This window comes from Eptesicus fuscus, chromosome 15 (genome assembly GCF_027574615.1).
Source record: "Eptesicus fuscus isolate TK198812 chromosome 15, DD_ASM_mEF_20220401, whole genome shotgun sequence".
NCBI lineage: Eukaryota > Metazoa > Chordata > Mammalia > Chiroptera > Vespertilionidae > Eptesicus > Eptesicus fuscus.
In genome coordinates, this window is record NC_072487.1 from 61,560,100 (window position 1) to 61,574,188 (window position 14,089).

The following is a 14,089-nucleotide window of genomic DNA, read 5'->3' on the forward strand; positions in this document are numbered from 1 at the left end:
TGTGTCTGGGAATGGGGAGATACTTTTTTTCTGGTGGTGGGGTGGGTGGGGGAGAGATACTTTTTTTTATTGCTGCCGTGTCCATCAAGGGCACTAGATAGAACTCAAGAGGCGAGGTCATCCGGACAGGGTCTCTAGATCATCATGCACGACCTCTGCGTTTTTATTTTATCTGGAGACAGTTGGGGAGGGATCTTATTTTGCATATTAGAAGGCATCCTTAGGCCACAGTGTGATACTGGATTGGAGAAGCCTGTACTTAGGTAGTTTCAGTAGGATAGAATGGTGAGGTTCTTAGGAATGAAAGCTGCCAGAATTGGGATATTGGTTATGTGAGAAATTTGATAGGCAAATAGGAAATCAGGCTTCTGAGTTGAGCAGCTGGTGGAAATGTGTGGCCATTCCCTGAGAGAGGGCAGGAGTTGATGAATAGGTTTGTGGCTGTATCTTCCTATAGCCCTGAGCCTTTTCTGATCAGTTTTGCTTATGGAGGAGTATTGAGTCTGAAGAAACTGTTTTACTGGAGGGTACCTTTTTTTAAAAAAAAAAATTTATATTTTATTGATTTTTTTACAGAGAGGAAGGGAGAGGGATAGAGAGTTAGAAACATCACTGAGAGAGAAGCATCGATCAGCTGCCTCCTGCACATCCCCTACTGGATGTGCCCGCAACCAAGGTACATGCCCTTGACTGGAATTGAACCTGGGACCCTTCAGTCCGCAGGCTGACACTCTATCCACTGAGCCAAACTGGTTAGGGCTGGAGGGTACCTTTATTTATTTATTTTTAAATATATTTTATTGATTTTTCACAGAGAGGAAGGGAGAGGGATAGAGAGCTAGAAACATCGATGAGAGAGAGACATCGATCAGCTGCCTCCTGCACACCCCCTACTGGGGGATGTGCCCACAACCAATGTACATGCCCTTGACCGGAATCGAACCTGGGACCTTCCAGTCCGCAGACCGACACTCTATCCACTGAGCCAAACTGGTTAGGGCTGGAGGGTACCTTTAATTACCCTTAAGTAACTCCTCGGCTTTTCACCTACAAAGAAAATTATACTTTTAATATAGTAGCTGGGCAAGGCTGTTTTAGGCCTGTGAGAATATGTATATCTATATAACTATATCTATATATATCTATGAACCAAACCAAGAACAGTGTTTTTAGGATTAATGATTTGTTTCACTTATTTAATATCTTATATTTCTTAACAGTTCCTACAAGACCATAAACTGAATCCTTGATATTTGCTATTTATAGTGCCTGTTGGTGGACTGTACTGATGTTCAATTAGAGTCTAAAGGGGACTGAATTCCTGCCGGTGATACAAACTGCAAGCCGTAATACCCGTGAACGAGATGACGGCCTTCTCCCCAGAGCCTCCGACTCTGGCTTCAAATGAACAAAACAAGGACCTAAGAATGGATACACGTGGGGAGGAAGAAGCTATCCTAGGAGGAAACCCTACTGACCCAGAGTCTCTCAGACAGAGGTTCCGGTGGTTTTGTTACTCAGAAGAGGCTGGACCCAGAAAAGCCCTGAATCAGCTCTGGGAGCTGTGCATTCAGTGGCTGAGGCCAGACATCCACACGAAAGAACAGATTTTAGAGCTTTTGGTGTTTGAGCAATTCCTGTCCATTTTGCCTGGGGAGATCAGGATTTGGGTAAAATCACAACGTCCTGAGGATAGTGAGAAAGTGGTGACCTTAATTGAGGATTTGACCCAAACGCTTAAAGAAAAGGAAGGTGAGATTTACAGATGGAGGGAGAATGTGGGAAAGATCTCCTTAGCATGTGAGAGGGAACTCCCCAAAAGACAGCAATGTATTGCTAAAGAGGAGGCTAAGATAAGACTAAGTTTGGAGGTGGGGTTGGGTTTGAATTCCCTGCCTTTTACTGTGTGATCTTGGGGAAGCTACGTGACCTCTCAGAACTTGAATTTTTTTTTGGCTATAAAAAGGGGATCCCATCTTATCCACAGTGTTGTGAGGAATAAATAAGGCAAGTATAATACATGGTGGATGCTCAAGAAACAGTAAATCCTTTCCCTTTGAGCAAGAGGGGACTTTAGAACACAGGAGAGAACAAATTTACCTGAAAATGTTTGGAGTCACAAGCATATCAGCCAGCCAGGCCTTAACGTCTAACTCCAGTGTGTGCAGCAGCCCATTTCTAGAATGGTGCTGTCCAATATCTGTGATGATGGAAGTGTGTTCTGCACTGTTTTTGCACTTCAAGGTGGTGCAAATAAGGAATTGAGTTTTTAATTAAATTTAAGTAGCCCTATGTGGCCACCAGCTACCCTGTGGGATAGTACAATTCCATAGCCTTTGGGAGCAGCTGACATTTTCATAATTACATTATTATATATTATATACTAGTGTGTACAATATACACTATGAATTACAACATGATTACATCATTGTGAAATATTGGTGAAAAGACTTCTTAGGGTGGCTTGCCCTTTTGAGAGCAAGTGGCTCAACTTGCATAAAATCCCTCTCTATGCTACAAATATTTTTGTATATTATTTACCGTAAGGCTCTCAATACATATGGGCGACAGTTTGTATTCTACCAGGAGTTCTGAGATAGATGGGGAAGTAGTGTTTACCTCCACAGACTTAATTTGTGGTCACACAGCTCATTGGTGTATCTAAAATTTGGGCTTCCTGACTTGTCTGTCACTGCAGCCGGTGCTTCCACAAAATTGGGGCCTCTCTGTGGAGGCCCCTGCAATCAAGAAGTTTATGAATTGATTGCTCTAGCATTCAATTCATGATTGAGCAGTTTCCTTATAACAATCCTTTTTTTCTCTTTGCATAATTCTCATCCCTAACTTCCATTGATTATTTAATCAATAAGCTGCCTAAAATACTTTTCATAAGAAAGTGAAATATGATTTAAAAGAAAAACCACTTTGCCCTTACTAGAAGCTAACATCTCGGGGTATTTTAAAAAATATTTTTATTGATTTCAGAGAAGAAGGGAGAGGGGGAGAGAGCTAGAAACATCAATGATGAGAGAGAATCATTGATTGGCTGACTCCTGCACACCCCCAACTGGGAAGTGATCCCACAACCCTGGGCATATGCCCTTGGCCGTAGTACAACCCAGGACCCTTCAGTCCACAGGCCAACACTCTTATCTACTGAGCCAAATTAGGGCTACATCTTGGGGTATTGAACACATTCAGTTCATAGGTTCCAATTCCTGATTTCTGTCTTTAGTAATCTGTTGGTGAGTTCAGAGCTGGAGTCAGTTCTGGAGACCAGCTTGGTGCTTTCATTTAATGAGTGCACGGGAAGGACTATGAAGAAAACAAATTAATATGTGATATGTGGTTTTAATGCATCTTATAAATATTTTAAAATAGTTATGCAAATTGAATACATTAAACTGTGGGTGTATAGAATGAATGATATCAGTTTTTTGTGATCTGAGGAATTGAAAGGCTATTTTATAGGGTAAGGGGGATAAGCTTGGGTTTTAATGGGAATCTGTATGGCTCTTCTTTCTGTTTTAAAGAGTAGGAGAAAACTTGTTCTGTTTCTTATGACCTTTTTCTCTAGAGAAATACATAGGAATTTCTAGTATGAGGAATTCATTTGAAAGGCTGGACTGTATTTTTTTCTTCCCTTCATAGGTCCAGTTTCTCAAGATTCTGGTATTTCCCAAGAGGAGAACGCTGAAGAAGATAAAACGGTTTCTGTCCTTCCAAATACTGAGTCTGGGGTAAGTTTCCTTTCACTGGTTTTCATTCTTTAAAAAAATATATATATATATATATATATATATAGATATATATATATATATATATTATTGATTTTTTACAGAGAGGAAGGGAGAGGGATAAAGAGTTAGAAACATCAATGAGAGAGAAACATCGATCGGCTGCCTCCTGCAGGCCCCCCACTGGGGATGTGCCGGCAACTAAGGTACCTGCCCTTGACCAGAATCGAACCTGGGACTCCTCAGTCCAAAGGCCGACGCTCTATCCACTGAGCCAAACCGGTTAGGGCTCACTGGTTTTCATTCTTAAGTGAATACTTACTGACCTCCTACTGAGTGGTATAAACATGCTAGATAGAATAATTAAGACAGTCTTCTTTTCTCATTCTTCAAAGTTATTCTTCACATTCTTTTTTTTTTTTTTTTTTTCCTGTCTGGAGAATTTGTCATAAGGTTGATTCTAATAAAAACAAAAACAATTATTTGCTAAAATGTAACAGTTATTCCTGATACAGTTAGCCAGGTGAAAAAAGAACTGTATTTCCTAACATGATAAAAAATATCACCAGCTGGAAAATCAAAAGCAGCTCTTACAATGCCCATAAAAAGATAAGGATGTTTTAGCCTTACTGCTATTAATGAGTATTTTCTAAATATTCTAGCCAGTGTACTAAAATAAGAAAGAAATAGATAAATATTGATAGCTTGCTTTGGAATCCTTAGAAATTTAAATACTATCAAAACTAATAGTTTATATTCTCTGAAACCTTAGGATCTATTTAGGAATAATCCAATGCAAAAAAAGACTGTGTTTGGTATTCTAGGAATCTGTGACATTCAAGGACATAGCTGTGAATTTTTCCAGAGGAGAGTGGAGGAAGCTGGAACCTTTTCAAAAGGAGATATATAAGGAAGTGCTACTGGAGAACTGTAGGCACCTACAATTTCTGGGTAAAGACACCTTCTCTTTATGATCTAGCATCTAACCTGGGTATCTTTTTGGCCACTATTTTTGAAAGACAGTTGCTACTGTTTGGGCTGGGCATGCAGGGATGACAGGATTAATCCTAAAAATGGGTCCTGAAAATGTACTTTTCTGCCTAGTTTTCTCCAAAAAAGAGTCTTTGCTTCATTGCATTGGAAATGTTGAGCATCATTTTGCCCTCATCAAGACCATACTTCCCCATTTTCTCTTCAAATTTCAGTATTGCTGTCTCTATTTGACAGTATGTTCTCTTCCCTGGAGAACCAGACTCTCTTTGTTCTATGGAAAACAGACATTTTTCATTTTTTTTCTCTATGAGCAGGCTTTCCAGTTACCAAATTAGATGTGATTTCCCAGCTAACGTGGGTTGAACCAGGGCTTCTGGAAAAAGAAGTCTCAGAAGGCTCCATACCAGGTGAGTTGGTGAAAAGTAGACAGGGAAATTAAAACAATTGCTTGCCAAGTCATTTGGGAAGACCTTTGGAAATGTTGGGTGGGCCATCTTGCTAAAATTAAAATAGAATGATGATTAGGATATACATGTTGTCTTCCGGAATGTTCATTTTAATAGACATGAACATTAGTTTGGGCTCTCTGATAAGTAAATGCTAAGACATGATTAACCTTGCCGGAGACTTATTAGGAAAAATTGCAATGAAAAACAGGGCAGGCTCTGGAAAAGGCTGGGAGTGAGGTCAGAGCGTGATGGGACTTATGCTATAATGGCAAGTATAAGGAGCAGTGGAAAAATATAGGAACAACAGCTTAATTAACATTTGAATTGAATCATGAAGGATCAATGTGAATTTATCCAGAGGACATCATATATAGTATGATCCCATTTTACATTTTAAAAATAATTACTTATCTATCAATACCTTAGTTTATTTTTAAGAAAAAATGATTCACTTTGCGCTATTCCATCTTCTTAACCATTCATTTTAGACAACCTATTGGCTGTTTCCATAAGGACAGCAATTGCCTTATGTTTAAGTAGCATTTGGGAGAGTAATTCCAAAAATGGATTCTAAAAATGTTTTGTATTCTAAAAATGTAGCAGGTAGAAATCTATGTTGGTACAAATATATGTCCTTCCCTCTTATATAAAAGAAGCATCATTTAGCTGTGCAACTTGTCTAAAAGTCATTTTATAACAGGAGAAAAAACGTTTTTGACAGGCAAAGCAGAGTCAATAGCCATAATTTATTAAAAGCTCATGTAAAACAGTAAGAAACACCGAGTCTATTAGAAACATGGCCAAATAATTTGAGCAGATAGCTGATAAAATTAAAAATAACCAAGAAAATTAAAATTTAAATACCTATGAACATGAAAATAATGCTCTAAGTCACTGGTCAAAAATGAAATATGCATATTTTTCTTTTTAAGATTTTTAAAAATTGATTTTTGGAGAGAGAGGAAGGGAGACAGGGGGAGATAGAGAGAAACATCAATGTGAGAGCAAAACATCAATGGGCTGCCTCCTGCACATCCCCTACCTGAGATCAAGCCACCAACCTGGGCACGTGCCCTGACTAGGAATAAACCTATAACCCCTCTGCACAGTACAATGCCCGACCAACTGAGCAACAATGAAATACACATTTAAAGCAATAATACTATTTATTATAAATCATATTCACAAAGATTTAAAGAAATATCATTTGACTGGAGATGAGTACTCAGGTACTTCTGCTCATCATGCTTCATGTGATAGTATAACTTTTCTACCCTTTAATTCAGTAATTCTATTTTTATGACTCCTCTTTTGAGGAAATATTAATCATTTGATAAACATTTAAAGTTAATAAATAAACTAATATATGTTATATTAACAAATAAATATAATAATATAGAATTAGTTGTTATGTATGATTAAAATTATTTTTATGAAGACCAATGAGATGGGAAAGAATTTTGAATAAGAAAAGTAAGCCTATATATATTATGCACATTTTTTTCTATTCTAAAATATAGAGCAATTTCTAGAAGAAAATACACAGAGTTATTAACAATAGTTAATTTCTGGGTAGTAGAATTGTGTGTTTTGTAGTTTTCTGTTTATAATTTTATAAAAGTGACAGTGTAATCTCATAATTAAGAGTCAGGATGATGATATGGTTAATAAATGAATTCAAAGTTTAGAGAAGGGCATAAAGAGTATAGTACTAGAAAAGACCCTGTTGAGATTGTGGGATTTGAACCCTAGGCCTTGTCAAATTTATATGTTTGTTATAGTGAAGGTGCTGTGGGCTTACATTCTAAGTAGTGTGAAGTGTTAACACTAAAAGAATAGAATTGAGCCCTAGCTAGTGTGACTCAGTTGGCTGGGCATCATCCCATGCATAAAAGGTTACCTGTTCAACTCCCGGTCAGGGCACATACCTGGGTTGTGGCTCCATCCCTGGTAGGGAGTGTGCAGGAGGCAGCAGATCATTGTTTCCCTCTCACATCGATATTTCCCTCTCTCTCTCTCTCTCTCTCTCTCTCTCTCTCTCTCTCTCTATCTATCTCTATCTCTATCTCTATCTCTCTTTCTTCATTCCTCTCTAAAAATCAACAAAATTTCTTTCAAAAAAATAAAAGAATAAGATTGAAAATGCTGTAGTATATTAGGGACAGTAAATGGATGCCTGATTAAAGTATCCATAAGGTTGATAGGGCCAGATTGTGATTACCTTTGAAAGTCTAGCATAGGTGTTATTGCTTATCATATAAACTTAGTACTATTTGACTGCTTTGAGAAGAGACGATATAGTATAGAGATCAAAAGCCTGGGCTTTAATGTTAGACTAGGTTAAAAATATGGCACTGCCACTTATAGTACATGTGACCTTGGGCAAGCTACTTACATTCTATGTACCTACTTGTCACATTCACAAAACAGGGATAATAGTAAGGCTTATTTCATAGAGTTGTTGTGAAGATTAAGTGAAATACAAGTAAAGTGTTTGATATTTGGCCTGGCATTTGGTAAGTATTCAATACATGTTTGCACTAATATTATTATTATTTGAAAAAGGAATATTGGGTATAGGAAGAATAAGTTTGAGCCTGTTTTCAAAATTTGAAATGTGGGTGAAAACTTGCATTTTTAACTATAAAGCATAAACTTTTCATCTTCCTCAATATTTTTCCTAACCCCTATGTTTACCTACTTTCTCTATATCACTTTACCTTTCTTGTTTTATAAAGTGTATTTGAGAATTGTCCAAGTCATAATACTCATAGTCATTACTGCCCCTATCCCTAGTTTAGTCTTAAATACAGCACCTTCCTTTATTGCAAACAGGAAATATTCTGTGTTATTTCTTTTAGAGTGTGAACCTAGAGGTGAATTGAAGGAATCTGTTCAAAATCAAGATGTTCTTATGGACCAATCAACTTTAGAAAAAATAATAGATAGGTACTTAATGTGTGGTGATTATGGCTTGATGGGAGAATCTTCCAAACGTGTCAGATTAGAGAAGGGCCGTAGCAATAAGGAATGTTCGCAAGTAGCAGGCACACAAAAGAAAACTCATGGGAGAGGCAATAAGGGTGAGGAATTTGACTCAGAAAAGGGCCCCTCTGGAAGTAATGCCAAGGAAACTTCGGATATAGTTAAGCATCTGAGAGTCTACTTACGGAAGAAATCTCGGAAGTATAATGAATGCAAGAAACGCTTTAGTTTTCATTCAGACCTTGTTATGAACCGCAAAGAGCACACTGGAGAAAAGCCACAGAAACGTAAGGAAGGCAGGAAAGTCTTAAGTCACTCTTCATCTCTTACAAAACATCAGAAACATAAGAAAATTTATATGGGTACTAAACCCCAGAAGTGCAGCAACTGTGGAATAGACTTTACTCAAAGTTTGTCCCTTGTTAAGAGAAGAAAAACCCCTATATGTGAGAAATGTCGGAAAAGTAAATATCAGGATACAACCTCGAATAAAGATGAGGGAACAGAGACTGGAGAAAAAACCCCTAAATGTAGCAGATGTGGAAAATCCTTTGACTATAGTACCACACTGTCCAAACAGCAGAAACTTTACCTTGGTGGAAAACCCTCTATGTGCCGTGACTGTGGGAAAGCTTTCAGTAAGAGTGCATCCTTCACACCCCGTCGTAGAACTCATAGTGGAGAGAAACCCTTCAAATGTGATGATTGTGGAAAAGGTTTCACCATAACTGCCCACCTCATTAAACATCAGAGAATTCATACTGGAGAAAAACCCTATAAATGTAAAGAATGTGGGAGACCCTTTAGTGACAATTCATCTCTTATTCAACATCAGCGAATTCATACTGGAGAAAAACCCTATACATGTAATGAATGTGGCAAATCCTTTAGTCATAGCTCATCCCTTTCCAAGCATCAGAGAATTCATACTGGAGAGAAACCCTATAAATGTAGTGAATGTGGAAAAGCCTTTAGACAGAATTCTTGCCTTACCCGACATCAGAGAATTCATACTGGAGAAAAACCTTACCTATGTAATGATTGTGGAATGACTTTCAGCCATTTTACATCTGTGATTTATCATCAGCGACTTCATTCAGGAGAAAAACCCTACAAATGTAGTCAGTGTGAGAAGGCCTTCCCTACCCATTCTCTCCTTAGTCGTCATCAGAGAATCCATACTGGTGTGAAACCTTATAAATGTAAAGAATGTGGAAAATCCTTCAGTCAGAGCTCATCTCTTAATGAACATTATCGTACTCATACTGGAGAGAAACCCTATGAGTGTGACTACTGTGGAGCAACCTTTAGTAGAAGCTCAATCCTTGTAGAGCACCTAAAAATTCATACTGGAAGGAAAGAATATGAATGTAAGGAATGTAAGAAAACATTCAAAAGTAATTCAGGCCTCATCAGACATCGGGGATTTCACTCTGGAGAGTAATTCTTGAACTATAGCAAGGGAGGAAAGTTAATCAAAATTGTTCCTTATTAGAAACCTGGATATAAATTGCCACCACATTGATTAGTAGCTGCAACTTTGATCGGCTGGCAGCTATGAAAAATAGACTTTCCCCCATTCACCCTTCTTTGTAAGAATGTTAACTTTTGGGAGATAGTAGTTAGGGCTGGAAAAGTCATGTGGAAAGTGAAAACAGTATAAGATGTGAAATTATTGTAAAAGGCCAAATATGAATTTAAAAAGCAGGGGAAGGGTTGCCTAGAACCTACCTTTTTAACCATTTCAGAAGATTCCCTCTCTTCTACTTTCCCCTGCCACTCCCATGTGATGTAATAGAAAACTTACTTGGAGTCAGATAACCTGAGTTTAGTCCCAGTTTCTAACCAATCTACTATATGACCTTTCTGAATTTCAGTTTTTGAACTGATAGAATGAAGGGTTGGGACTAATAATTTCTAAGTTGGGGTTGTTGTTTTTTGTACCTCATATTTTCTGAAGCTGTAGAAATAAGTTAAAATTATTTATTTCTTTATTTATTTTGTTAATCCTCACCCGAGGATATTTTTTCCATTGATTTTTATGGAGATTGGAAGAGAGAAGGAAAAACAGAGAGAAACAATGATGTGAGAGAAACACATCGACTGGTTGCCTCCTGCATGTGCCCTGACCAGGGCTCAGGCCGTTGGAGGAGCCTGCAACCTAAGTATATTCCCTTGATGGGAATCGAACCCAGAACCCTTTGGTCCGCAGACCAACACTCTATCCACTGAGCTGACCAGCTAGGGCATAAGTTGAATATTGTTGATTCATTGCAATTTTCAAGTTTCTGTTGTAGAAAATGATTTAGGATACTAAACTTCTGGCAGTGAGAATATAGTATCCTTTTTGAATACTGGATGCCTTGAATACTTGATGCTAGAATGCTGTAAACAGGAACAAGTCAGTGAAGCTAAACAAGTTTGCATTCAGGGAATGTTTTAATTAAACAAAACACCTAACTTGTTTTTCCTTTGAGCATTGGCTGAGAGGATTGGTGGTCTAGGGACATGCACCTGAGCCATCTCAGACATGAGAGTTACAGTCTTAGGAAAATAGATTGAGGGTGGTGAGGGTGGGAGGAAACGGGTGCTGGAAACAGCTATTTTGAATGGGTTGCCTTTTGCAAAATAAAGTTTTATTTTTTTAATTTTTACCTGAACTAAGTACAGCTTCCTGTCAGTAGAGTATAAATATTCTGTATGGCAAAGGTCACAAGCTAAAGTTGGGCCCTTGCCATGTCATAGTTGGTCTGCATGGTAAGCACGCGCGCGTGCGTGCGAGTGTGTGTGTGTGTGTGTGTGTGTGTGTGTGTGTGTGTGTGTAATTAGTTGCCATCATTTTTCATACTTAAAAAAGGCTAGTCTTGAAGAATGTAAGGGATGACAACACTAAGGCCTTATTTCATAAGTCAGGTTGTTTGGGGCAGCCACTTCTACCTTTAGCTAGGGAATCTACTCTTCTACTTGCCAAGTTCTCTTAGTCATGCAACCTGACTTTCCCACAGTAGGAATCTGATACTCTGATCTACCATCTGGAGAATACATATGCTATAATCTAAAGAGACTCCATTGATAATAAATAAAATTCAGGAAAGGAATGTAGAAATTATAACAAATTTTCACTTAAGTTTTCTGTTGTGAAATTAGACCTCAAAGGAATGAAGAATACAGATGTTAGTGGATTATTCCTTACTAATTTCATTGGTGGAGTCTGAATAATAGTTTCTAACTTAGCCAGTTAACTACCATGTGTCCAAAACGGGAACCATCCCCACATGCCACGATATTTTGAATTTAATGTAAAAAATAAATTTGCAATGAATATTATAAAAATAAATATATTACTCACAATTCAGGTGTTTTTGAATGTTTCCAGCTGAAAATTCCCACCAAAAAAAAAAAAATGACTTTAAAGTTGGTCAGGGCTGCCACTTAGGGAAAACATTTTTTTTTTAATAGATGCAGGTGGTGTGTGGGGGAAGGTCCGCCGCTTGTGTCTACAGATGCGTGTGGCATTCAATGGGTTAAAAGGGAAATAAAAACCCTAAGTCCGTTAGATTTGGCTCTCGGATCATAAGGTTCTAGAGAAGCCCCACTGACTCAACAGTGGTGCAGAACCGCTCCAGTTGAAATTGGAGGCAGTGTGTATAAAAGGGAACTAAAGCAAAGAAACTTTCGGCTTATCAAAGCAAACAGATCCATATGCTCATCTGAGATGCAGCAGTATTTGCTGTTATTTAGGTTTGCTTTGATAACTCTGGATCATGTTTGGTTTCTTCCTTGTGCCCTCCCACAAAGCTTGTAGTTCAAATACTGCTGTGTGATAAATTGGTCTGCATAGTTATTGCTAAAGAGACCAACCAGAGACATGTAGCCCTAAAGGACTATGGCTTATGAGAATCATTTACCTGGTTTAGAGTTTTTGTTTTTTGTTTTTAAGATAAAAACCCTAGTTTGTTTTTCCTCTGAAAAGATATAAACCCTTGTAAGTTTTCCTTTTAGGAGATATAAAACCTAGTTTGTTTATCTAAACCCCAGCTTGTTTTCTGAAGAAAGAAAAAAAAAGTAACTTACAGAAAGAATTAAATGGGTAAAGTTCTTGAGAAGAGGCTTGTTCAGGATGTTTACTTTAAAATGATGCCCTTGCTTGGAAAAAGATTTTAATGGGTTTCTATTGAAGACATTTCTTTAAAGTCACATCACAAGACGAGGCTTCTCCTGTCAACGAGTTTCCTTTTCATTACTTATTTTAGAATTGTTTTTCAATGTGGTCAAAATACATAATGTGAAAATGATCTTTTTAATCCTTTCTGGATGTACTATTTAGTGGCATTCAGTCGTCGTATTCATCTCTAGTAGTTTTCCATCATCCCAAACTGAAACTCTACTCATTTACCAATAACTCCCCACTGTTTCCTCTCCCAAACCCCTGGTAACCACTATTCTACTTTCTGTTTCTTATGAATTTGACTCTTCTAGGTACCTCATATAAATAGATCCATCAATATTTGTTCTTTTGTACCTGTCTTGTTGCACTTAACATAATGTTTTTAAGGTTCATTAATATGTGTCAGAATTTCATTCCTTTTAAGGCTGAGTAAGATTCCATTGTATGCATACACTGCTTTTTGTTCATCCTTCTGTTGGTAGATATTTCGTTATTTCCACTATTTTGGCTATTGTTAATAACACTGATGTGAACAGTGGTGTACAAATACCTATTTGAATCCCTGCTTTCAGTTGTTGAAGTGGAATTGGCTGGATGTCCTCAAGTTTCATCCTTGTAGTGTATGATAGGATTTCCTTTTTTAAGGCTAAGTAATATTCCATTGTGTGTTTAAACCACTTTTAAAATATATATTTTATTTATTTCAGAGAAGAAGGGAGAGGGAGATAGAAACATTAATGATGAGAATCATTGATCGGCTGCCTCCTGCATGCTCCCAACCAGGGATTGAGTCTGCAACCTGGACCTGGGACTCTTAGGTTGACACTCTATCCACTGAACTAAACCGACTAGGGCTACACCACTTTTTTTTTTTTTTTTAATTCATTCATCCATCAGTACACATTTAGGTTGCATCTACCTCTTGGCTATTGTAAATAATGCTGCTATGAATATGGGTGTGCAAATATCTCTTCAAGATCTATTATCAGTCTTTTGGATATATTCCCAGACATGGGATTGCTGAATCATTTGGTAATTCAATTTTTAAATTTTTGAGGAACCTCCATGCTGTTTTCCATAGCAGCTGCACCATTTTACATTCTTACCAACAGTGCATAAAGATTTCTTCACATCCTAGCAACCCATATTATTTTCTATATTTTTTATAGTAGCCATTCTAACAGATATGGTTTTGATTTGCACTTCCCTGGTGATTAGTGATGTTGAAAATCTTTTCATATGCTTGTTAACCATTTGTATATCTTAAGGGAATTGTTTAAGTCATTTGCCCATTATTTAATCAAGTTTATATTTTTGAATTTTAGCTGTTTTTTATTTATTCTAGATATTATCCCCTTATTTATGATTTTTGAGTGTCTTCTCCCATTCCATTGGTTCCATCGGAACATTTTCCATATTCTTGCACACTATTTCCTTTGTTGCATGCAAGGTTTTAAGTTTGATGTAGTCCCATTTGCCTATTTTTGCTCATTTTTCTCCTGTGCCTTTGGTGTCATGTCCAAGAAATCATTCTCAAATCCAATGTCATGAAATCTCCCCCCCGCCACATGCTTTCTTTTCGGAGTTCCATAGTTTCAGTACAGTTCCATAAACTGGCAATTATTATTGTATACTTCTTGTATTTCCACCAATATACTGAAGAATCTTAGCATCAAGACACCTTGTTTGGAGTCTGCTTCAAAAAATTGAGCACAAATATTTTTAGTATGAAACAGTGAAACAAAGCAAAGAGGTAA

The 14,089-nt window shown here is 37.4% G+C and overlaps 1 protein-coding gene across 1 annotated transcript; it reads left to right on the top strand.

Annotated features, from left to right (window-relative positions):
- Positions 1-1,340: 1,340 nt before the first annotated feature.
- On the top strand, positions 1,341-9,733 carry ZNF483 (zinc finger protein 483; the record flags this gene model as incomplete). The annotated part of the gene is made up of 5 exons (XM_054726852.1): positions 1,341-1,752; positions 3,652-3,740; positions 4,562-4,688; positions 5,045-5,125; positions 8,086-9,733. Coding segments are annotated over 5 exons (2,232 nt in total), but the record flags the coding sequence as incomplete, so codon positions are not given.
- Positions 9,734-14,089: the final 4,356 nt, after the last annotated feature.